At 39.2% G+C, this 26,940-nt stretch overlaps 1 protein-coding gene across 5 annotated transcripts in view; it reads right to left on the bottom strand.

Annotated features, from left to right (window-relative positions):
- Positions 1-22,586, bottom strand: part of NEK1 (NIMA related kinase 1) — a 147,637-nt gene extending 125,051 nt beyond the window's left edge. For 4 of the 5 annotated variants that reach the window (XM_059697656.1, XM_059697660.1, XM_059697658.1 and 1 more), the window contains exons 1-4: positions 21,999-22,586; positions 7,183-7,331; positions 6,687-6,783; positions 2,340-2,437 (exon numbers count right to left, since the gene is read on the bottom strand). In XM_059697656.1, the coding sequence (XP_059553639.1) occupies positions 2,340-2,437; positions 6,687-6,783; positions 7,183-7,299 (312 nt within the window). In that variant the 5' untranslated portion in view covers positions 7,300-7,331; positions 21,999-22,586. Of the gene's footprint in view, positions 1-2,339; positions 2,438-6,686; positions 6,784-7,182; positions 7,332-17,229; positions 17,343-21,998 lie in introns of all 5 variants that reach the window. The other variant, XM_059697657.1, reaches the window with a different exon arrangement.
- Positions 22,587-26,940: the final 4,354 nt, after the last annotated feature.

Below are 26,940 nucleotides of genomic sequence, written 5' to 3'. Positions count from 1 at the left end.
TGAAGATAAAAGAGTAAAAATAAACAAGAAGCACAGGCTTTGTTAAAATGCAACATGATGCAGCTATTAAAATTAATATATTTGATCTATATAGACTAACAAGATAATGTTGCAGTGATAATGGCAGGATAGAGCATGGTATGCATAATATTCTATTTCTGAATGTGTGTCTCAATTTTTACATGTGTATGTGCAAGTATGAAAAACAAAGCCTGGAATACACCAAGCTAAATCTCAGGGACGGAGCAGTGGAAAACAGGACTTTCCATTTCTGAACTCTTAAATAATTTTGCAATTTACTTTTAAGTTTGTAAAAAGAAAGTTCTATAAAATTTGGAGTTGCAAAATGGCTATCATTGTTTGGTGTTAGACAGAAGTATGTTGAAACACTATGTGATTTTGGGAAAGCTACTTAAACCTCTCAGATTTCTTAGCTACTAAATAGAAAATAACTACATTAATTCATGAGGGGTTGTAAGAATTAAAAAAGACAAAAAAACAAAACAAAACACTCCTAGCATAGAACTTCCTCCACTCCCCTATGTAAAAGCATACAATTAAAATTAAGAATGGGTGATAATGAGAAACACAATTTAGAGAAAGAAAAGGTCATGGAAAATAAGACTTAAGTTGGGCTTTAAAAAAACATATAGAATATTAATAAGAGTTGGAGGTAAGGTATTATCAAAATAAAAAAATAATCAGAATAAGCACATAGGAGGAAGAATGAGTTGTATAAACATGTGTCCCAGTGCATGCTCAATAAATATGTTAAGTATATGAAAAGAATCCACCATTCCTCATGGGTGAGGTCCTTTCATCATGTGGGTTGGGAGGTTGTCAGCTGAGGAAATGCAGTTACTGTATATACAACTAGGAAATGGACACTGACATATTCCTAGAAGATAGGTTTTGATTTGTAACAGTGGATTGTATGTTTTTGTTGGGCCTCTTTCTCTTCCACTGTATGGAAAATTGGTCTGGAGCTATGTGAAGACCAAAAGGTGTCAGAGCAGGCCTATCTGGAAAATGGGCACAATTGGGAGAATATCAAGGAAACAGATGTGCTTTGGAGATTATAATGTCCACGGGATAGCTCCATGGTAGCACTCACTTTGCTCCATGCTCTATCTCTGGTGCCTAGCTTGGTGTGGAAGGCACTTCAGTATTTGTTGGATGAACAGATTTGACCTTTGTATCTATCTACCTATTTACCTATCTATCTATCTATCTATCTATCTATCTACCTATCTATCATCTATCTATCTATGTTTCTATCTATCTACCTATCTATCTATCTACTTATTTGTCTATTTATTTAATTTGTGGGCTTTCTTCTCGGGCGTAAACCCCCCAGCCTTTTTTGACACTTTAATTTCTCATGTTCCTTTTTTTCTGGCAACAAAAGTGAATTTCTCAAATTGGGCCTCTTTCAGACTAGAATGGTGCCAAGCTGTGTTAACTTCCCTTCGCTACAACATCACTCTGGGGAGCAGGGCAGAGAAACATATCCTATCACAATATGGGGTACACAGCTCTAAAAGTCTGAAAGAATAACGTTAAAAGTCATTTTGAGACCCGGGAATAGTAAAAAGCACGTGAATTCAGGGAAACTATTTTTACACTGCAATAATTTCTTTTTGAAGCCTATTTATCGAGGCACATGCCAACAGCATAGTATTGTACAAGTGATGTGAATTAAAGCTTTCATAAATGTAAAATAAATAACTAAATAGATGGGGGGGGAAGGTGAACATTGAGGAATAAGAGAAAAAAAATAAGATTGCTTAGGTAGGATAGGGTCATATTTTAGAGATCCTTGAAATCAAAACAGAGGTTAGATTTCATGCAGTTGCCAATACCAGGCTTCTAGGGCTGCAGTTACCTAGAAAAGCCATATTTTAGGAAGACACTGTCTGGCAACAGTAAGCCAGATTGACAGGGTATAAAATTAACCAGTTATAATGAATAATTAAGTTATATACATAAACATAGGTATTACATATATATATGTGTATATACAGACACACACACACACACATATATACACATGTGTATATATATGTGTATATACACACACACACACACATACATACACAGTATATTATACATGGAACAATATTACAGGCAGGAAATGAGATAGAGAACTGAACTAAGATGGGAGCTATTAGTACAGGAATGTGACTAATATATTAGAATATGTTACTGAACTGCCCTAGTAATTACAATTAGCATTTGTAGCTATAAATAAAGAAATAATAAATACATATATAAATAACTTTGAATTACTTCTAAATAACATTATGGAGGAAGGGTCAATCTCCTACATGCTAACTCACCTGATCCTCTTGAAACAAAATGCCTTTCTGAGCATTTATTCGTTTAAAAAGATCCCCTCCTTCACAGTAATCCATCACTATGTAGAGAGAGCCATTTTCTACAAAATATAAACATTAGATTCCATTTTTTAACATGTGTATCAAAAGCATAAAGAAAGGTACCAAAAGGTTTACTGAAAAGCAGCAATTAATTAATTGTGTTCTGTTAAACCAGAAACAGAATAACACTCAAAAGAATTAGAATGCAAAGTCAAGATATACTGATAACACAGACATTCAATAACTTGGGTTAATAACTCCATCATTAATATTCTTTCTACCAAGGATATATGCACCCCTATGTTCATAGCAGCACAATTCACCATAGCTAAGATCTGGAAACAGCCTAAGTGCCCATCAGTAGATGAATGGATTAGAAAACTGTGGTACATCTACACGATGGAATACTATGCTGCTGTAAAAAGGAAGGAACTCTTACCATTTGCAACGTCATGGATGGAACTGGAGAGCATTACGCTAAGTGAAATAAGCCAGTCAATAAAGGAAAAATACCACATGATCCCACTCATTCATGGACAATAGAGACCATTATAAACTTTTGAACAATAATAGATACAGAGGCAGAGCTGCCTCAAACAGATTGTCAAACTGCAGCGGGAAGGCCGGGGAGGGTTGGGGGGCAGGAGGTAGGGGGGTAAGAGATCAACTAAAGGACTTGTATGCATGCATATGAGCATAACCAATGGACATAAGACACTGGGTGATAGGGGAGGCTAGGGGACTGTCTAGGGTGGGGGGATAAAATGGATACATATGTAATACCCTTTGTAATACTTTAAGCAAAAAAAAAAAAAAAAAAAGTTCAAAATTCAAAAAAAAAAAAAATATTCTTTCTACCAAGAACACACAATCTTATTGGATAGCAGTATCCACATTGACCCAAACATCTCTGGAATACAGACAATATGTAGACAGATATACAAATAATTCCTTGACTTATGATGGGGCTACATCCCAATAAACCCATCTTAAGTTGAAATGTATATTGTAATACTTATTATTAACTAGAGGCCCGGTGCACAAAAATTTCTGCACTCAGGGGGGAGGGGATCCCTCAGCCCAGCCTGTGCCCTCTCGCAGTCTGGGACCCCTCGGGGGATGACCACCTGCTGGCTTAGGCCTGCTCCCCAGGGGGATTGGGCCTAAGCTGGCAATCAGACATCCCTCTGGCAGCCCAGGAGCCCTCGGGGGATGTCCATTTGCCAGTGGGGAGCAGACCTAAGCTGCAGTCAGACATCCTTAGCACTGCTGAGGAGGCAGGAGAGGCTCCCACCACCACTGCTGTGCTGGCAGCCATCAGCCTGGCTTGTGGCTGAGCAGAGCTCCCCCATGTGGGAGCGCACTGACCACCAGAGGGCAGCTCCTGCATTGAGCTGGTGGTCAGTGTGTGTCATAGTGACCAGTCATTCCCAGTCTTTCTGCTGTTAGGGTCAGTTTGCATATTACCCTTTTACTGTATAGGATAGAGGCCCGGTACATGGGTTTGCCCTGAAGGGTGTCGCAGATCAGGGTGGGGGTCCCGCTTGGGTACCTGGCCAGCCTGGGTGAAGGGCTGATGGCTGTTTGCAGCTGATCACACACCCTTCAGGGTGGGGGTCCCCACTGGGGTGCCTGGCCAGTCTGGGTGAGGGGCTGAGGGCCATTTTCAGGCTGGCTGGCGACTTAAGCTCCCAGCCTCTCCTTTTTTTCTTTTTTTTTTTATTCTGGGATTTATTTACCTTCTATAATTGAAACTTCGTTGCCGTCACTGGAGCTGAAAGCCGGCTCCTGCTCGCTCCAGCTCTGAGGCCACGACCTGCTAAAAGCAGGTATCTGGGGTTTGTTTAGCTTCTATAATTGAAGCTTTGTTGCTTTTGGAGCTCAGAGCCGGGCTGCGGCAGGCGGGGAACCTTGGCTTCCTCCATCACTGGAGCAAGCAAGCCTCCTGCTCACTTCAGCTGTGTGGCTGCCGGCCGCCATCTTGGTTGGGTTAATTTGCATATTGGACTGATTAGCCAATGGGAGGCATAGCAAAGGTACGGTCAATTACCATGTTTGTCTATTATTAGATAGGATAATACTTTCATGACTCTGTGGGTAGACACTTCTTAATCCTTCTCTCCACCCTTATTCTTATAAAAGAATAAAACTATGCTTATTCTTCCCACATAAGAAAGGCCAATAGCGCTTCTAACATTTACTAAACTACTGCTTACTAGTGAAACTATTGCAACTCAAAGAACGTTTCTAAGTTTTCACTTCTCTCTGTGCTTATGGCCTTATTTCCAGCAGTACTTATTTCTTGCACCTTGTGGTGGTGTTATTACTTGTAGTGCTGATATCCCCTTCTGATATAGTACTGCTTCTAATGTGCCATGGATTGGGAACCTATATAACTAATTAAGGATCTGTTATAACACTTTATGATTGATAAGAAAAGATTATCCAAATATACATGTGAGAAATCACAATGCAAAAAGAAATCTATAATCCACTATTTATAAAAATATGTATAGGATATTAACATTTATGTAGCATAAAAACAAAGAGCAAAAATTATGTACAGTATGCTATCATTTTATGTATGCTTACTAATGCATAGAGCACTTTTGGGAAAAAAAACACAAGACAGTGGTGAACAGTGGTTAACTCCAGGAAAGGAAAATAGGTACCTGGAAGGTAGGAATAGAAGGCAAACTTTTTACTGTTATATAACATCTGAATTTTGTACCATATGCATGTATCAAAAATAAATAAATAAAACCATCAAAATATTTTTTTAAAAAAGGTAAATGTGTATGTGTGTGTGAAAGAGAGAAAGAGACAGAAACAGAGATAGGGAAACAGAGGAGGTTAAATAAGAACTGTGAAAGGGATGGAGAAGGAATCCTGAAATAAAATGCTGGAGCTTTAGTACAAACATTCTGTAATGTTTTCTGCTGCTTAAACATTGTTTATTTGGGGGATAAATACTACTTAAAATATAAGGTTAACTAAAAAGTCTTTTCTCCATGAGGGAAGTACTAATCTATTTTGTATCCCTTCAATCATTCACACATCTCAGTGCCAGGCACTTTGCACAGATGCTAGGGATACAGAAATATAAGACACTACCCTTATGTTTAAGTAACGAAGTAGAGAAAATAAAAATGTATAACACATATACTCAAATATACAATGATACAATACAAACTCCCACTTTTTCAATAAGATCAAAATTTTTAAAATGTATAAATTTTAGAGATACAGATAAAGTGTCTAATATTTAATATTAAATCTAATTATACATTTAAATACCCAAAAATATTTTCTCTCCACTCTCATATTATATGAAACAATTTTTTTATTGATTGATTTTTTTGAGAGAGAAAAGGAGACACACACACACACACAGAGAGAGAAAGAGAGAGAAACATTAATCGGTTGCCTCTTGTATATGCCCCAACTGGGGATGAACCTGCAATTCAGGTATGTGCCCTGACCAGGAAAAGAAATTGCAACCTTTTTGGTGCATGGGATGATGCTCAACCAACTGAACCACCTGGCCTGGCTATATGAAACAATGTTATCCAAACTTTTCACATCTATTTTCCAATATCAATGTTGATCTGGGAGCAAGGATACTTTAGCTCTAATTCAGACTCTAAAACTAGTATGTAATGTGTCCCAAAACAGTCATTTAACTAACATCTACTTTCAACCTGTATTCCTGTTTTATAATTTATAGGGATTTATGATAATAAGGGGAATGACTTCAACAGGATTTCAATAAACCACTTTAACCTGCCTTTAAAGAAGCTTATCCTTATTTTAGTTCCTGCATTAACAAATATAATGGAACATATTTCCAAATCAGCAATACAGCTATGACATTTTAAGAACTTGAGAACACTTTTTCAACATACTTCAGTGTCATAAGAATGAGGTCTACAAGAGATACCAATGAATAGAATACTTTCTAAAGATCAGAACATTTTCTCAGTAGCAGTACTGGTAGAGATTCAAAGGAGTTTAGTTTAACAAAAAGATGTACACTACTGTTCTAGCTTTGTCCAAATTCTTGCACTTACTAGCATTGCTTCTTTTTAAGAAATTATAGTAACATTGAGCCAGTATTAAACAACAACGGATAGTGTGGTACATTATCCTAGAATCAAGCTAATATTCATATGAATACATATTGAAGCAAAAATGATATACTTTCCTTCCTATGAACACATTCACAAAAAGATTCCTTATAAGGAAAGTATCCAAATGTCATTATATGGTTTAGGAGTTTTTGGAACTCTCTTGAAAACTGTATCTGACCTTCAAATGATTCTCTATACTGGACAATATTTGGATGCTTCATGTTTGCCAACACTGCAACTTCTCTCCTTGATTCTTCCCTTTCTTTATTGGACATCTTAAATGGGAGGAAAAGAGAAAATACTATATTAAACATTACTATACAATTTAAAAGTCCATAAATAAGAAAGTAGTTAAAAAAATAATGCTAACGAAGAAGCATGGTCAAATAACAAAATATTGCCAGAAGCTAAAAAGATTGAGTTGAATTGACAAGTAAAAACATTTTAAGATGTTCAAACTAGATTTAGTTATAGAACAGTAGACATATAAACACAAGCACATATCATAAAAAAATATGAAAGGATATATAGACTATTCTGAAATTAGTGGCTCTCCCTGGGATTATGGCAGTCTTCCACTTTAGGTTATACATTGCTTTTTTTTTTTAATCTCTAAGAATGAACCTTTTTGTAACCAGATATTACATGAATAACCAAATGAAAAATATACTTACTCTTGAGATGTTAATTTCCTTGATAACATATTGTTTGCCATCTTCTGTAGATTTAACAAGAATGGCTTTTCCAAATGAACCTTCTCCAATCTTCTGTAGTCTAGCATATTTCTCCATAGTTATTTTTCTAAGGCATCTTAACTGATAGGCTAGACAGAAACAAAAATAACTGTTAACAGATATAAGCACATCTTCCATAATAATTGTTTAATTTAAATTATACTTCCTTAGTGATGTGTGTACTTAAAAGGATATTTTAAATATTTACGGAAAGTTAAATAAACTTTATTTTATTCATGCAACCTAGTAATAGCTAAAAAGAGAAAAACAGTGACATTTCAATTTTATTATTTTTATTATCTTTTTATAAATATATTTTTATTGATTTCAGAGAAGGGAGAGGGAGAAATAGAAACTTCAATGATAAGAGAGAATCACTGATGGGCTGCCTCCTGCATGCACCCTACTGGGTATTGAGCCCACAACCTGGGCATGTGCCCTTATTAGGAATCGAACCAGACTTCCTGGTTCATAGGTCAACACTCAACCACTGAGACACACCATTTCAATTTTATAAAAAGGCTTTGTAAAGTCAAATACTGTATATACTTAACATATATGGAGAGAGAAACAAACTTTTTCTTTTATGAATTAATTACTAGCACTACTTTATTATCTCCAATAAGACTGTTTGCCAAAGTTATTTAATTAATCCCCTATTATACATTTAAATTATTTACAGTGTTTGCTAGTCTAAAAAAAACTTCAGATAAAATTTCCATACTTACATTTTTATGTACTTATTACTTATAAAAATTCCTTAGGATAAATTCTTAGTTCAAAGAATGTGAACATGTTAAAACTTTCAAACATATTGCTTAATTGTCTTACAGAAATGACTAATAATGTATATTATAACCAGCAGTGTATAAAAGTGCTTGGCCCGACCAGTGTGCCTCAGTGGTTGAGCATCGCCTATGAACCAGGAGGCTCGATCCCCAGTGTGGGGCATGTAGGAGGCAGCTGATCAATGATTCTCTCTCATCACTGATGTTTCTGTCTCTCCCTCTCCCTTCCTCTCTGAAATCAATTTTTTTAAAAAATTAAAAGTGCTTGCTCCTAGGTACTTCTTTAACACTGGTGTTATTAAAATCTTTGAGAGGCAATTAAGGGTAGTCAAGAGCACTGAAACCCTGGAATCAAAGAACCTAGGTTTAAATCCTAGCTTTATCACTTATTACTTATGTGACCTTGGGCAAGTTACTCATTTTCATGTGCCTCAGTTTTTTCATCTGTAAACTGTGGATAAAAGCAGTCTGTACTTACAGACTTGTTGGAGGATTAATTTCAGTCATGTACTAAGAACAGTGCTGGCACATAGGGAGCACTGCCTCACTTTCAGTTCTTGTTATCCATTACATTTGAAGGGAAAAATGGTGCCTTTTCTTTTGCCTAACAGTGAATTTGAAAAATTCACCCATGTTTATTGAACATTTGTATTTCTGATCTTTGAAACACTTCATCCGTGTTCTTTGTCCATTTTTTTCTGGAACAGTCTTTTTAAAAGTAGGAGGGAGGGCCAAGGTGACGACATAGGTTAAACATGGTACTCGCATCCTCCCACAACCACATCAAAATTACAACTAAACCACAGAACAACTATCAACTAGAGAATTAAAGAAGTCACATTGAGACTAGTCGGTGGCATGGAGGCGCAAAACGGGCTATTCCAACACTCACGCGTGGCTTTTTTTTAATAGGGTGGGATACCTTGGCCACAGAGGCCTCCCGTGAGGAACAAGGGGTCCCACTCCCACACCCGATCTCTCAGCCCTGGGTTCCAGTGCCTGGTAGAGAAGTCCCCATAACTTCGGGCTATAAAAACCAGCAGGGATTGTGCCTTAGTGACACAAAGGCTGCTGGAATACCAAGCAGTTCCTTTTTAATAGCTGGCTCACAGACTTACTCCCTCTGAGTTCCAGCGCTGGGGCAACAGAAAGGATTCAGGGACATATGGGGAGGCACGTAATTGTTTGGCATTAGAGCAAGATTGGGGGGGGCATCTTTCTCCCAGACAAAGAGCTGGTATAGGTTATTGTTCCATTGCTAAGACCTCCCCACCACAGTGCATATCGGCAGTCACCATTTTTGAGTCTCCATCAACCTGGCCCACAGTTTTCCTCACCTTGTTGACTCCCTGAAGCCCTATCCCACCCAATTTGTAGCCTCACCCAAGCTGTTTGCAGTGGCTTTTCCATGTGAATGGCCTGTCCTGGCTCAGGCTTCAGGTTTCCTAAAATGTCTCAAACAAGCAGCAGCTGGACTCAGCATGCCCCATACCTCTTGCTAAGTGATCCCAGGTCCAGCACTATCAGCAGCCTGCCTTGTTCACAGCTTGGCCTCTCCTGGACACCTCCAACTCCAACATAAGTAGCAGCCCTCTTCAGATTGCTCTGAAGCTCAGGCCAGGTGGCCTTAGGCAGGGCACAGGTAGTAGCTGACTTTGCACCTCCCAAGAGGCCCCAGAGCCAGTGGACAGCTTCAGACCATGCCAGATTACAACCCTACCATATCCACGAGCAACACACTCAAGGGGCAGACTCGATGAGCACCACAGCCCCACTGAAGCAAGTCCTGCTCCATGGGGGCATCTCCTGCACAGCGGCTCTTCCACTGTAGTCACAGCTGGTCGGAACAGCCGATTGGCCTGGGTGTCAATCCCTCCCAGTGATGCCAACAACAATCAATACTCGACTACAACAGGACAGTGCACACAGCCCACACAAGGGAGCACTTAGAGTGCCCAGCTCAGGTGACTTGGGAGGCTGAGCCACTGTGCCCTACAGAATACCAACTACACAAGGCCACTCTACCAATACCAGGAGACATAGCAGCTCTACCTAACACATAGAAACAAACACAGTGAAACTGCCAAAATGCAGAGACAAAGAAACATGTCACAAATGAAAGAACAGAAGCAATCTCCAGAAAAAGAACTAAATTAAATGGAAGCAAGCAAATTACCAGATAGAGAGTTCAAAACAATGGTCATAAGGATGCTCAAGGAATTTAATGAGAGCTTCAGGGATCTTAGTGAGAACAACAATAACATAAAAAAGGACCAGTTAGAAATGAAGGATACACTAACTGAAATGAAGAATAATTTACAGGGAATTAACAGTAGAGTAGAGGACACAGAGAATCAAATCAATTTAAAATATGAGGAAGCAAAAAACACCCAATCAGAACAGTAAAAAGAAAAAAGAATCTAAAAATATGAAGATAGTGTAAGGAGTCTCTGGGACAACTTCAAGCATATCACCATTCGCATCATGAGGGTGCCAGATATAGAAGAGCAGGAGCAAGAAATTGAAAACGTATTTGAAAAAATAATGACAGAAAAGTTCCCTTATCTGGTGAAAGAAATAGACTTACAAATCCAATAAGTGCAGAGAGGAACCCAAATAGGCCCCAACAAGAAACATCATAATGAAAATGCCAAAGATTAAAGACAAAGAATCATAAAAGCAGAAAGAGAAAAGCAGTTAATTACCTACAAGGAAATGCCCATACAACTACTGATTTCTCAACAGAAACTGCAGGCCAGAATAAAGAGGCAAGAAATATTCAAAGTGATGAAAAGCAAGGACGCACAATCAAGATTACTCTACCCAGCAAAACTACAATTTATAATTGAGGGTCAGTCAAAGAGTTTCACAGACTAGAAAAAGCTAAAGGAGTTCACCACCACCAAACCAGTATTACATGAAATGTTAAAGGGAAAAGAAGAAGAAAAAAGAGAACAAAATATGAACAATACACCATACACAAAAATAAACTCAAAATGGATAAAGGACTTAAACATAAGACGGGAAACCATAAAAATATTAGAGGAATCCACAGGCAGCAAAATCTCAGACATATGCCAAAGCAATATCTTCACCAATACAGCTCCTAGGGCAGTGGTCGGCAAATTGCAACTCGCGAGCCACATGCAGCTCTTTGGCCCCTTAAGTGTGGCTCTTCAACAAAATACTGACTTCTGTGCATGGGCCACGAAGTTTCAATCGCACTGTACATGTGCGCTCGCACATGGTATTTTGTGGAAGAGCCACACTCAAGGGGCCAAAGAGCCGCATGTGGCTCCCGAGCCACAGTTTGCCGACCACTGTCCTAGGGCAATGGAAACTAAAGAGAAAATAAACAAATGGGACTACATCAAAATAAAAAGCTTCTGCACAGCAAAAGAAACCATTAACAAAACAGCAAGAAAGCCCACTGCATGGGAGAACATATTTGCCAATGTTATCTCCCATAAGGGTTTAATCTCCAACATTTATAGGGAACTCATTCAACTTAACAAAAGGAAGATAAGCAACCCAATCAAAAAATGGGCTATGGATCCAAATAGATACTTTTCGAAAGAGGACATACAGAAAGCCAAGAGACATATGAAAACATGCTCAAAGTCACTAATCATCCAAGAGATGCAAATCAAAACAACAATGAGGTACCATCTCACACCTGTCAGAATGGCTACCATCAACAAATCAACAAATGACAAGTGCTGGCGAGGATGCAGAGAAAAAGGAACCCTTGTGCACTGCTGGTGGGAATGCAGACTGGTGCAGCCACTGTGGAGAACAGTATGGAGTTTCCTAAAAAAACTAAAGATGGAACTACCATTTGACCCAGTGATCCCACTTCTAGGAATATATCCCAAAAAACTAGAAACACCAATCAGAAAGGATATATGCACCCCTATGTTCATAGCAGCACAATTTACCATAGCTAAGATTTGGAAACAGCCTAAGTGCCCATCAACAGATGAGTGGATTAAAAAACTATGGTACATCTACACAATGGAATACTACACTTCGGTAAAAAAGAAGGAATTGTTAACATTTGCAACAGTATGGATGGAACTGGAGAGCATTATGCTAAGCGAAATAAGCCGGTCGAAGCTGGCAGTCCCAGGAGCTAGGGGTCCCTTGCCTGGGCCTAAAGCGGAGCCCACGATTGCAGGGCCGCTGCAGCTGCGGGTCCCCGCTGCCCGGGCCGGACGCCTCAGCCAGAGGCCTCAGGCCTGGTCAAGGGGCCGATCCGGTGATTGGTGATCGGAGGGTGATGAGGGTCAACTCCTCTGGCCGAGGCATCAGGCCTGGGTGGGGGGCGGAGCCAGGGATTGGGGGGATATGATGGTCCCCTTGCCCAGGCCTGAAGCCTGGGTCAGAGGCGTCAGGCTTGGGCGGGGGGTGGAGCAAGCGATCAGAGGGAGATGGGGGTCCCCTGCCCAGGCATGATTCCTGGGCCAGAGGCCTCAGGCCTGGGCGGGGGTCAGAGCCAGTGATCGGGGGGAAATGGGGGTCCCCTGTCCAAGCCTGATACCTCTGGCGGAGGCGTCAGGCCTGGGCAAGGGGCTGATCAGGCGATCGGAGGGTGATGAGGGTCTACGCCTCTGGCCGAGGCATCAGGCCTGGGCTGGGGGCAGAACCAGTGATGGGGGGAAATGAGGGTCCCCTGCCCAGGCCTGACACCTCTGTCAAAGGCGTCAGGCCTGGGCAAGGGGCCGATCCTGCGATTGGAGGGTGATGGGGGTCAATGCCTGAGGGCTCCCAGTATGTGAGAGGGGGCAGGCTGGGCTGAGGGACACTCCCCTCACACACACACACACACACACACACACACACACACACACACCCAGTGCACCCCGCCTTGGCCTGGCGCCGCCCTCACCTGCTCCACCATCCCGCCTGTGGGGCAATCGTTCAGGGCCGTGGCCCCTCGCTTGGCTCCCTCAGTGCCTGTGGGGCAATCAGCAGGGCGATCGGGCCCCTGCTCACACCCGCCTTGGCCTGGTGCCACCCACTCACCTGCTCCACCATCCCACCGCAGTCCCGTTCTCGTCGGGACCCATCGGGGCCGGCAGCACCTCCACTGCCGCCCGCTGCCAGTGCCATGTCACGGACGCCCGCCATGATCCACGCCACCCCCTGGTGGTCAGCGAGTGGTCGAACTCCTGGTTTCCCAGTCTAACTTTCTGTCAAAACAACTGCCCGAAAGGCCAATTTGCATATCAGGCTTTTATTATAGAGGATAGGAAAGAAGGAAAGGGAAGGCCAGACATTATAGGCTTGTCATTTGGGCAGCTTCACCAGGAAACTACAACTTGCAATCCCCAGGGAACCACAGGGCTATTCCCTGCAAAACACTGGGGGAAGAGTTCCAACAAAGGGAAGACAGATGCATGCCCAGTAAAGTTGGGTGACAGAGGGAAGGTACTTGCCAGTCAGTCAACCTTGGAATAGAATGGGCGTGGACACTGTAAGCCTGTGAAAATTTGGGAATACATAATCCCCTCAACAGAGGAATTCTCTCTTTTGTTGCTCCCCAGTCTTGGCTCCTCTAGACTTATGGGGCTCTCTTGTTTTGCTCCTACCCATGTTTCCCCCATAGCCATGTGGCCCTGCAGACTCTACATGCAATGGACTGATGGAATGCAGCGGGGAAACACAAATTAAGCTAGCCTGATGCTGGATTGGACTGTGCAGGCATGGAAAGGCAACTCTGGACACTAGCTCTGATTTTAGCTCTAATGAAGCCCTAGCTACACTTCTTTTATGGCAGGACAAAAGGAAATGGGATTTTGGAAATTCAGAAATTTAATTCCACAGAAAGCTTTCTATCATATTGCATCCTCCTGTGCAAGTCTCAGAAAATTATTTTTCTCCGGATATCACAAGAAATCCATATCCACAAGCAACTAGGAGAGACGAGGCCCTCTCCCCTCTGTTAACAATATGAACAAATGTATCAATCTTTTCTTTATATTTCTGCCTTTGGTATAATTAGACTCTTACCATACCCAGATATTTGATTAAGATCATTAGAAGCTTTAGTAATAGTAATTTCAGGAGACTGGTGGAGACAGAAGCCAAATATGCGAGGTAGTGAAATCTTTAAAAAAAGTGAAAGAGTCCTGGCAAATGTTGCTTAGTGGTTAGAGGGTTGACTTGCACAGTGAAGGGTCATGCGTTCAATTCCTGGTCATGGGCATGTCCCAGTTAGGACATGTGTGGGAGGCAACTGATTGATGTGTCTCTCACATCAATATCTCTCTCTCTCCCTTTCTCTCTGTCTCTGCCCCCCTCTTCCTTTCCACTCTCTCTAAAAATCAATGGAAAAAAATACCCTTGTGTGAGGATTAACAAAAGTTTTAAAAATTAAAAAAAAATTTAAAAATTGAGAGAGAGGGGAGAGGGAAGGAAAGGTGGAGAGACAAAGTCGCAAAAGCAATCATTAGTGCTGCTTATTAGCAAGATTACCATTATTGTGGAGATACAAGAATTCACTATGTTAATCTAAAACTAATAAATATTTAATTCACCTAACTTGCTCTTTTCTATTCCCATTCATTGCAAGCAGGCTTTCTATGTCTGAGAAAATGAGCTTGTCATGAAGACTTTATATTAAAATTTCTGTGACAGTTTACCATATTTCTCATTGTAAATGAACAAATCCATGTTCTCACTTCATTTTCTCAATACTAAAATTTGTTTTATTTTATTTTGCCTCTAAGAAATTATTCAGTTTCCTTAAATGACAAAATTCATATTCTAGGTCTATAAGACTAAAGGCCAGAACTCAGCCTGTGGTAAAAATCAATTCCCCATAAAATGTTATAGGAAAGAGCTTTCTTCTACCTTAGAACACATTATAACCATTTTCCATTTCAAAATTTCTGGAAGACATTACAAGCCTTTTAGCAACTTTAAGAGAAACAGGAAATTAACTATTATAATAGCAATACAGCATTATCAGTGAATTAAGGTAGGAGAGTCATTTCAAACACTTTCAAGCCAACTTTGATCAAATAGCATAATATAATAGTTATCTGGGCACCAGCCAGAATTTAATGATTTCTCCAGGCCACAAAAGTATATTACATTACTATGCTATTTAGAAAAAAAAATCAAGATAAACTCATCTTAGAAAACTAAATTTCATAAGTCAAATTGTATTAAATAATAACCACATAATGAGATTATTTCACAGCCATCATTATTTTGTAACTTGTGCCAAGAAAAAATAAAATAAAATTAGTAAGTTTGGCCCTGCCTCAAAATTTAGTTGCCAATTCCTTTCAAGGGACCACACTAACAAGATGCAAGCTCTAAGAGTCTCTAATATTGCATTCTGCTGCCTACTGCATAACTGAGTGAATACTGTGGTTTTGACAACTCAGTAAAGTAGAATCGAATCTGCCCTAGTAGAGAAGAAGGATGACTCTAATTGCCATCGAATAATGTCAAGTACAGACACCTTTATAAACAAGCAAAGACTTGTGGTCAACAAGTTTCAGAGCAACTGACAGGCCTCCTTTTCTGCAGAGTCCACATTAGACTAGTGTAGTACACTAGAGGAAGTAGGAGGGAAAACATGATAGATTACTTTCACTGTCTTACAGGATATTTAACCAAGCTATTTATTTCCTAGTTGCGAGACTTCTCAGCTGAATTACAACCCTAGAAGACTTTCAAACCAGATAAAAGAAAAGATAACAAAATGTACCACAAACTTATATTTCCAAAATCATCATAACATGTAACTGAAGGAACATAAAAATCCTGTTCTAATTTCAGTATTGTAATAAAGTCAGATTACAAATAAATGTTTTCCCTTTTCTTTAAAAAAATTTTTTTTTTGAGAGAAAGGGAGAGAAGGAGAGAGATAGAAACATTAATGAGAAAGAAACATTGATTGCTGTCTCCCTCCCACTAGGGAGCAAGCCCTTTCCAAGCTTCAGCTTCCAACATCAAATAAAAATCACAATACCAATCTGATAGTATTCTTAAGGTCTCTTACCATTATATCAATTCAATATCCATAAAACATGCCTGATATTGAAGATATTCAAAGCATAAAAGCAAAGATGTTTTTAATACCTGAGCTTTCCAAAGAGTTATGTGATACAACAAATAAAGCAAAGGATTTGGAAATAAAAGCTACATGAAGAAAGCAAACCATCTGACTTCTCTGAGCCTTGGATACTTCATCTAAACACACTGATCCGTTCAACATAATGCTATCTTAAGGGCCCTACAACTATAATAATCTAAGACTCAAGGAGAAGAAAATAAAAAGCCAAGTGGGTCAGAAAACAGGAAACTGCAACACTGTTTAGAATTGTATTAGCCACAAAGAGTAGAAATAACAGAAAGATACAGCCAAAGTCTTTCCTTCAGAAAAATGAAAAGAAGCCACGAGAGTAACTATTTTAGCCTAAATCTTAAAAAAGTCAAAAAATAAACTGCAACTTATAGTTAACATATCAAATGAACATGCATATTTACCTCTACTTCTTCCTCAAACCTAACACAACTTTGAAGGGATAAGAAAGGCAGAGGAGGGAAGACTAAAGAAAGCTGTATCCCAAGCCAGCGGTGGGAAATAACTCAATTCCCACTACAGATGAGCTCAATAATTGGAAGCACCAGGTGCCTCTGAGATTGAGGATAATATTAGGACTAAAACAAGATTGGGTGACTGTGTCAGCAGCAGTCAGACACACAGTGTGCCTCGTTCTCCTCTCCCAATCAAGAGATTACCCCTCTCTCAGCTCAGCAGAAGACTAAGATTTCTCCAGATTGGGGATCCTGACATAGCTGAGAATGGAAATGCCATATACGTACAAGCACACCTCATTTTATTGTGCTTCACTTTACTGTGCTTCACAGATGTTGCCTTTTTTACAAAATGAAGGCAAGACCCACTATCAGCAAAAAAAAATTATGACTCTCTTTATTGCAGGGGTCTGGAGTGAAATCCACAAATCTCCAAGGTATACCTGTACAATCTGGGAGATTAAGTGAAAGTCTACTTAGGAAATGGTGAGACAGACTGTTCCAACCATGATGGTGAAACTCGTAACAGACCATCCCACCTCCCAAAACAATCATAAACGCTGAGTAAAATATATAAAACAACAGAAGTGGAGGGGCTATAATCATTGAAAGGTAGGAATATACTAGTAAGTTCCATATTTACCACAGACTTCATCCTGAAGTCATTTTCCAAATTGTGGCAAGCAGAATGGAGCTTAAGTAGAAAGCTGCAGTCTTAATAGGCTGAGGAGAGAGTGGTTTAGGGCTGCCAAAATCCTGGAGAGGAGGGAAAAAATCTGCATAGCCCTAGCTGGTTTGGCTCAGTGGATAGGCAGTGATGGCGAACCTATGACACATGTGTCAGAGGTGACACGCGAACTCATTTTTTTGGTTGATTTTTCTTTGTTAAATGGCATTTAAATATATAAAATAAATAACAAAAATATAAATCTTTGTTTTACTATGGTTGCAAATATCAAAAAATTTGTTTATGTGACACGGCATCAGAATTAAGTTAGGGTTTTTTAAAATGCTGACACGCCGAGCTCAAAAGGTTCGCCATCACTGGGATAGAGCGGTGGCCTCCGGACTAAAGGGTCCTGGGTTCGATTCTGGTCAAGGGCACATGCCCAGACTGTGGGCTCGATTCCCAGTAGGGGGCATGCAGGAGGCAGCCCCATGAATGGTTCTCTCTTATCACTGATGTTTCTATCTCTCTCCCTCCCCCTTCCTTTCTGAAATCAATAAAAATATATTTTTAAAAATAAATAAAAATCTGCATATAAATTCCTCTCTTGTCAGTTAGCCTATTCCTAAATTGTGCACACACAGGGCAAGAATAAGAATAGTCCTAACAAAGCTAAAACCAAACCTCAACAGGATCAAGGTTATCAGCTGAGACTCCCATCAGCTTGCCAGAATAAAACAACAATTTTTGGAGGATAAATGTTCCAGAAACTCTAAGACATTTCATTCACAAATTCTAGCATCCAGTCAGTAATTATGAGGCATGTTAAAAAAAAAAAAAAAAAGCAGAGAGCCAAACAACCAAACGAAAAGAAAAAACACACACAATAGACTCGCAAATGACTCAAATATGGAGTTATCAGTAGGGATTTTAATGACCATGATCAATATGTTCAAGAAAATAAGAGAGATAGATGAACAAACTGATTTTTTTTTAAGATGGAGAACTTATTTTAAAAGGTTTTAAAGATGGGAGAGTTTCAACAAAGAACTGAAATTTATTTTTTAAAATTAAATGGACATTCTAGAACTAACATATCTGAAATTAAGAACCAACAGCAGACAGTAACCTGGAAAATGAACCAATTAAAAAAAAATCATCAAAAGAAAAGTAAGGAAAAAACAAACATGAAAGAGAGAAAGATGAGCCCTAACCGGTTTGGCTCGTGGATAGAGTGTCGGCCTGCAAACTGAAAGGTCACAGGTTCGATTCTGGTCAAGGGCATGTACCTTGGTTGCGGGCACATCCCCAGTAAGAGGTGTGCAGGAGGCAGCTGATCGATGTTTCTCTCTCATCGATGTTTCTAGCTCTCTGTCCCTCTCCCTTCCTCTGTGTAAAAAATCAATAAAATATATTTTTTAAAAAGAGAGAAAGATGAAAAAAAGGAAGAAAGAAAGAAGAGAGGGAGGAAGAAAGAAGATGGGTGGAATAGGAAGATTCAATATCAGAAAGATTTAAATTCTTAAAATCTCTAAATTTAATGCTGTCTTCATAGAAAACAAAGCTTTGGGGGTAAGAGATTAGATAAGCTGATTTTAAAGTTAATATGAAAAAAGCAAAAATAGCCATAGAAGTTCTGGGGGAAAAAAAGACCAATGAAGGAAGGCTTGTTCTACTTGATGTCAAAACACATTATAAAGCTATAATAAGTATGAACTGGCAAATCATAGAAACTCCATAAATACATATTAAAGTTTTAACTGGGTGGATGACCATGGAGACATTTCAAATAGGCAGGGAAAAAATGAATTTTAAAACAAATAGTATTTAGACAATTAGGTAGCAGCGTGGAAAAAAAAGTTAAATCCATTATCCATTTTACTCACTTTCTACCAACTTAAATTCCAGATGATAAAATACTTAAATGTAAACACTAAAAACATAATAGTAATAAAATAGAACATGAGAGGATGATTTTTATGATCTTAGAGTATAATAGCTTAGTATGACACAAACCCCAAACCCCAAAAGCCCAAAGGGACTAATATGAATACATAAAAATGTTGCATAGCAAAAACTAGTATAAATAAAAATTCGAATGACAAAAATAAAATATATTTATATAATTTAGATCAGATCACCAAGGATTCTTTTGTCTAATAAATAAAAATCTTCTACATATCCATCGGAAAAAAACCAACAGTAAAATGGACAAAGAATATAAAGTTAACAAAAAGGAATATAGCCGAAACCGGTTTGGCTCAGTGGATAGAGCGTCGGCTTGCGGACTGGAGGGTCCCAGGTTCGATTCCGGTCAAGGGCATGTACCTGGGTTGCGGGCACATCCCCGGTGGGAGATGTGCAGGAGGCAGCTGATCGATGTTTCTCTCTCATCGATGTTTCTGACTGTCTATCTCCCTCCCTTCCTCTCTGTGAAAAATCAATAAAATATATTTTAAAAAAAGGAATATAATTGATGTTACAATGTGCAAAGGTATGCCATCTCACATGAAAAATACAATATAAAAGTAGAAGAGGGAAGTGTTGTTATGTATATTTTACCATGATAAAAGAAGTGCAAGAGATAGTGTTTTTTAGCTATCAGAATGGCTGAATTCAGAAAGTTGTTTTACTGTACTGTGGTGAAGAGGAATATAAGAAAACAGAATGTGGTGAGAATACAAACTTATAAATGTACAGTCATTTGACCCAGAAATTCCATTTATAGGAATTTACCCTATAAACATTTTCAAATGAAAATGAGACATGTACAAAGTTATCCTCTGCAGCATTGTTTGAAATGGCAAAACTTAAATATACATCCACAAGTCAAAGAGAAAGAAGCAACATTTATGTAGATATAATTTCTAAGTACCAGAATAACAAATAGCTCATACTTCCCTTTGTGTATTAAAAGGAAATATACATGTGTGTGTTTCTACTCACATTTATTTATATATACAGTATGTATATAAATATATATATTTATATACATATAACCCTTACATGTATATACACACACAGAGAGATGCTTGTATAGGTTAAATAATATCTCTGAAGAGATACAAAATAAATTGGTAATATTGGCTGCCTTCAGGGAAGAGAACTGACTAGTTGAAAAGATTTTTTAAACTATATAAATGTATTATCTGTTCAAAATAATACATTAAATTGAAGAATCATAACTTCTGATAGAAAATAGGAAGAATGTTACCTAAATCAATTTTTCTTGTTAAAATCCTTGAACAGTTATCCATTTCCAAACTTCTAATCCTGACATCCAACATTTTCCTATATGGTACCATTCTTCTTTTCAAGTGTGTCAACTATGCTCTCCTCCCTGCCCCCCAAAAATATCTTGCCTCTAGTCAAATTAGACATCTTTTCTCACATTTTACTAAAAATTTCTTTAAGCCTTAAATAAGCAATGTTTGACATAATAAAGTTATTTGCACCAAACATGAAAAATGTCAGAGTATATGAATGAAAAACTTTAGCCCCACCCATCTCAAAAATTAAGTCACTTCAGCTATATGGTGGACAGGATGTCCTAAAGGGAAACATGGGTAAAGGAATGTCAATAGATTCCTTATGGTGCTGTCCACAGCTACAATCCATACATATAATTCTCCCAAAATAATAATTACCATTTGGGATTATGGGAGAGAGTCAATTTATCTTCTCAGTAAGGAAAGTCCCTGCCTTATTTTTCGTTACTCAAAAAAGCAGAAAGCAAAAATAAGATTCCTACTAGACGTCCCCCCCACAAAAAAAAATAATTGTTTTTCTCCCCTGTAAGTCTATTCAGGTAACAATGAATGGCTTCCCTAGTGGAAACTACCAACATGTAAATAATTTACATTCATGAAATGGGGTCATGATCATGACTTAGGAGGTGGAAGATTAGACAGAATAAAATTTACAATTCAACGTCAATGTATTATTAAAATGACCTCAGAAGAACTCCTGTGGCCAAGTTCCATAAACCTTACTAAACTAATGGTGACTTTTACTGTGCAAAAACCTGTTTTCCCACAAAATAGGCTCCTTACCTTTCACCCAGAACAATGGGCAATTTTAAATGAAGATCTGTGGATCTTCTCACACCAGACAAACCTAAACTAGAAACAAAGGACTACTTCTCTCCATATCTGGCTTCCCTCCATCATCTCTACAATACTGCTGCATCATAAGGAAAGGCTATTATTAGTTTACACTGGATATAACTTTTAATCCTTCATAAATATTTCTGATGTAACTTAGAATGGCAATAATTTCTCTGCTTCTTGATCTTAGAGAATAAAAATTAGGCCTGTATATATGTAAGAAATGAGTTATGAACTCTGAAAGTAGAACTTTTAATGCCTTACATGTGGAAATTGTTTCAAATCATGGAAACTGAAACGTAAGATTACAGGCCAACCAGTTGCTACTCATTTTCTAATTAAATTTATGTGTAACTTAAGATTGGAGACAACATATCAGCCTGTAAATGATTGCTTATCCGTACCAACATTTCTATTACTTTAATAGATTTTTGTTTAAACAATGTCCAGTGATTGCTTTGCAATACATATTGCTCCTTAGAGAATTAACACTGTAGTGAGATAGGGGTTATTATTTTTCCGCGCACTTAAGGTATCCATGCAATCTCCACATAAGCAAGTCCACGCAAGGTCTCCTCATTTCCAATCTGATTTTGCCATTTTGCATACCATTCATTGCTTCCCCCAAGTAAAACTCACCTCACCGACACAGGCCGTTAGTAGGGATAACGGTGATGATCTATGAGCAAAAGTCTAGGTGTAGCAATCTTCCTATGGGACTTAAAGAGGCAGAGGCATCATCCCGCATTTCAAAAATGACATCCTGAAAGAGAAACCGAGTCTCCAACCAGCACTGGCAGCCCACTATGAAGGAGGCAGTGAGACTCCCACGCCTGACAACAGCCTTCGCCTGACCGCTCAGGCTGGACTCGGTCCCAACCCGGGCAACGCCCTGTGAGCCAGGTACACACTACCCGGGCGAGAAACAAACTGGTTTCTGAGCCCCTTGGAAACGGCGGGGCGGCAGCAGGGGGAGTGCTCGGAGGCTGCCTCTCCAACTTCAGAGCGGGTGGCCGGTGGCCGCAGCGGGGTGGGGTCGGGCGGCCGTCGGGACTGGGAGGCTACCTGCCGGCCACGCCCTCCGGCCTCGCCACGCCCGCGCTAGATTCCCGGGTGTGCAGGAAAGTGCTAGGGACCCCCGGGCTGAAGACTGCAGCCTAACACCCCTTCAACGCTGGAGCGAGTGCCGAAGGGGGAGCGGTCGGCGCGTCACTGGCGCTGGCGTGTGACGTCAGCGCGCTGAAGCGAGCGCGCAGTGGAGGTGGCTGGGAAAGAGCGGCACGGCACGGAGGGGCCCCGAGGGGCGCGGAGGGGCTTGGGCGGGGCCGGGGGCGGGGCCGGGGCGGGGCCTGGGAGGGGAGGGGCGGAGCCAGGGCGAGGCGGGGCCAGGGCACTGCAGGCGGGACTGGTTAAGGGAGCAGCAGGAAAGTTGAAAAGGAAAAAAGGAGTGTATAGTTTGAAGTAGTATGGCAGAAGTTGATTTGAAATAAAGCATACTATAAATTTGTCCCAGACATAAGACACTGCAAAAATAATTTTTTAGCCGAAACCGGTTTGGCTCAGTGGATGGAGCGTCGGCTTGCAGACTGAAGGGTCCCAGGTTCAGTTCCGGTCAAGGGCATGTACCTGGGTTGCGGGCACATCCCCAGTGGGAGGTGTGCAGGAGGCAGCTGATAGATGTTTCTCTCTCATCGATGTTTCTAACTCTCTATCTCTCTCCCTTCCTCTCTGTGAAAAATCAATAAAATATATTTTAAAAAAATAATAATAATTTTTTAACCTGAAGACTTTTATTTATTTAAAAATGCCACATTTTGCCCTAACGGGTTTGGCTCAGTGGATAGAGCGTCAGCCCGTGGGCTGAAAGGTCCCAGGTTCGATTCTGGTCAAGGGCATGTACCTTGGTTGCGGGCACATCCCCAGTAGGAGGTGTGCAGGAGGAGGCAGCTGATCAATGTTTCTCTCTCATCGATGTTGCTAACTCTCTATCCCTCTCCCTTCCTCTCTGTAAAAAATAAATAAAATAAAAAATAAATAAATAAATAAAAATGCCACATTTAAAAATATATATATTTACTGATTTCAGAGAGGAAGGGGGAGAGAGAGACATCAATGATGACAGAGAATCATTATCAGTTGCCTCCTGCACGGCCCCCACTGATCTCCTGGTTCATAGGTGAAGGCTCAACCACTGAACCACACCGGCTGGGTGGGATGCCACATTTTTTAAAGTAATTTTGCTTTAAAAAGCAAGCCTTTTTCTAGTATATTTTGGATGATTAAAACAAAAAAGTAATTTTAAGCCTCGAAAAAAAATTTTAAGTTATAATGTGATATTCTACACCTATACATCTAATGTGTGTATAAATTCATTGTCAGTATATTGAAAGGCGTGGTAGTCTAAGTACCTTTCTTCATTGCAGGACTTTCTAAGATAGAAACATATGTCCTAATAAGGGTGTTGTCCTGGTATTCCTACAGCTAAAGTGACTTATCCCAAGATACTGGAAATTACAAACTTGAAGCGGAAGAAAGATGGTACAACTCCAGGGTGAATCTGTTGTACACAAGTTGTATTAGCTTGGAGAGACTTATGATTTTGCCAGAGACCTCAGAGGTCAAATGATTTAGATCTTTACTTCAAAGAAATCTGTATCCTTCCCCTTCATCCCTTTCCCAACACACCAACACCAAGACCTTTGGGTTCTCCTGTGGGTCTTTGATTTAGTCCTGCTTAGAAGACAAACTTGATTCCCACCCAGCATGTACAGTAAATTGAAAGTTTTGGGCTTCTTTGCCAGAAGATGGCACTGCAAGACATTCAGCCTGGCAAACTGGAGAAAATCTGCTTCAGCTGACTTACTCTTTCATCTCCGTGCAAAAGACTTGTTTTCCTCATTTTCTCACTTATAGGCTAACCTCCTGTGACCCTTCCACCCCAGTTAGTAAGTAGGAATTTTGGTGACTGAATGCACAATAATTCTAGTTCTACCCACGTCCCTTTGTACAGCAAAGCAACATGAAAACATTTGCTAATTGCTAAAGTAGCAAATTCCTTTTGGCTGTTTTCGTGAAGAATGGTTAGATATCGCCTTAGACAATTATTTTTGCTCCTGTCATAAACTGTTAGTGGGAATTATAAACTGCTACAGTTTTTGTAGAAGGCATGCTAGCAATATGTATATCAGCAACTTCACTTCTAAAAGAAGTAGGTGAAGATGTATTATGAGAATAACCATTATTTTTTATAACCAGAAAAAGTAGAAATAATGTGAATTCTAACAATAAGAACTTGACTAAACAAATTATAATACATTCAAACAATAGAATATTCTGAAGCCATTAAAAAGGGTCAGGGGGGGGGGAGAAAGGGGAAAAAAGAATTAAAGAAAAAGGGTCATTGGGATCTATTTTTACTGACAGAAAGATGCCCTTGATATATTGTTGAATCAATAAGGCAAATTACTCTAACCTGGATTAAGAGGATTACCCAATGATTTCCCTTTCTGGTTTTATACTTACGTAAAGTTTAATATTTTTTTTTCTTTTTACAAGAATATTTGAATGTCTTTGATTCCTTTTATTTAAATATTTTATTGGATTTTTCTTTCAAACAACAAAAAATATATTTGCTGCTTGCAATAATCCAATAGCACAAGTACACAAAAATAAGGTCTGTAGCCTATCTACCCAAAATCACCCTGTGCAATTCCTACAAGACACCAATGTTAATAGTTTTACAAATATCTATATTTTTTGTAAGTTCATAAAAACATAAAAGAGCATTTATTCATATATATTTGTTTTAATCTTTTAAAATGAGATTATAGTATACATATTGTTTTGCAACTTGCATTTTATTTAACAATATATCACAAATATCTCTAGAGTTCAACTAATTCTTTTTTAAAAAATATTATTTTATTGATTTTTACAGAGAGGAAGGGAGAGGGATAGAGAGTTAGCAACATCGATGAGAGAGAAACATCGATCAACTGCTTCCTGCACACTCCCCACTGAGTATGTGCCCGCAACCAAGTTACACGCTCTTGACCGGAATCGAACCTGGGACTCTTAAGTCCGCAGACCGACGCTCTGTCCACTGAGCCAAACCAGTTAGGGCTCAACTAATTCTTGTTAAGAATATCAACATTCCATGATATAGATATACCAAAATCTATTAAATAGTATTGCAGGGTCAAAAAGTATGCTTTTTCTTTCTTTCCTTTTACTTGAATAGATACTCCTGTACTTCGGTTATATATTGCTGTGTAACAAACCACCATAAAACTTAGTGGCCTACCACAACAATGATTAATTATTTCCTCACAATTTTGTGGCCAGGAAATAAGGCAGGGTTTTGCTCACTCAGCTTCATGCAGTGGGCAACTATGCTGAACTAGATGGCCTGAGAAGATTCAGTCACATGTCTGGTGCCTTGGTACTCCTCAACTCTTTCTCTCTCCACGTGGGTAGCTTGAGTTGTCACATTATGGTCTTGGGATAGTCATACCTCTTTCATAAAAGCTGGCTTCACATAAGGAAAAAATAGAAGGCGCCAGTCTGGCTTCATATAAAGAAAAAAATAGAAGGTGCCAGTCTTTTTTTAAATCCTCACTCGAGGATATGTGCCATATATATATATTTATTTATTTATATTTATTTATATTTATATTTACATATATATATAAATTTTCTTTTAGAGCGAGAGAGAGAAATGGGAATGTGAGAGAGAAACATCAATGGTTGCCTCCTACATGCACCCCTACCAAGAATCGAACCCCTAACTTAGGTATGTGCCCTGACTGGAAATTGAACCTACAACCTTTTGGTGTATGGGATGACGCTCTCAACAACTGAGCCACCCAGCCAGGGCAAAGGTGCCAGTTTCTTAAAGGCTAGGCCAGGGTCACTTCTGCCATATTCTTGGTGAAAACAAGGTTCAAGGCCAGGCAAGATTAACAAGGAGAGGGATCAATGTTGGCCTAATTTGTAGACTTATCTACTACAGCCTGGATTACTTTTTGAAAGTTTAAGAAATTCATTGTAATAGGGAAAAAAAAAAAAGAAAGAAAAAAAAAAAAAGAAAGTTTAAGAAATTCAAACTCCCAGTAGCCCATTTCCACCACCACTGGATGTTTCTCTCTTAATTTTGCAGAAAGTTGGAAATTTTTCCTCTGTGTCTGCCTTTTATATCCCTTGCCCCTTTTCTATTAATCTTTTAAACAAATCAATTTGTAGGTGCTATTTGTAAAATATAGAAATGAACCCTTTGTCATATTGTGGAACAAATATCTTCTGACAGTCTCTCACTAACATTTGGATACTTTTCATGGTATCTTTGGCCATATAAAAATTTGTAAATTTGTATTTGATCAAATCTGGCTCTCTCCCTCTCTTTCTCTTTCTCTCTCTCTCTCTCTCTCTCTCTTTTTAGGTTTCTCATTTTGCCAAGACAATATTCTTTCACCCTCAAAGGCATCTAAATAATCTTAATGTTCTTGTCTTTTGTTCGATAAGTTCAATGCATATGACATTTATTTTTGTATATGATTAACATAGAGAAACTAGCTTTGTATTC

Source organism: Myotis daubentonii, chromosome 5, assembly GCF_963259705.1.
Source record: "Myotis daubentonii chromosome 5, mMyoDau2.1, whole genome shotgun sequence".
In the NCBI taxonomy this organism is placed as follows: domain Eukaryota; kingdom Metazoa; phylum Chordata; class Mammalia; order Chiroptera; family Vespertilionidae; genus Myotis; species Myotis daubentonii.
The sequence above is the reverse complement of the archived record's forward strand: the minus strand, read 5'-3'. Positions and strand labels throughout refer to the sequence as shown.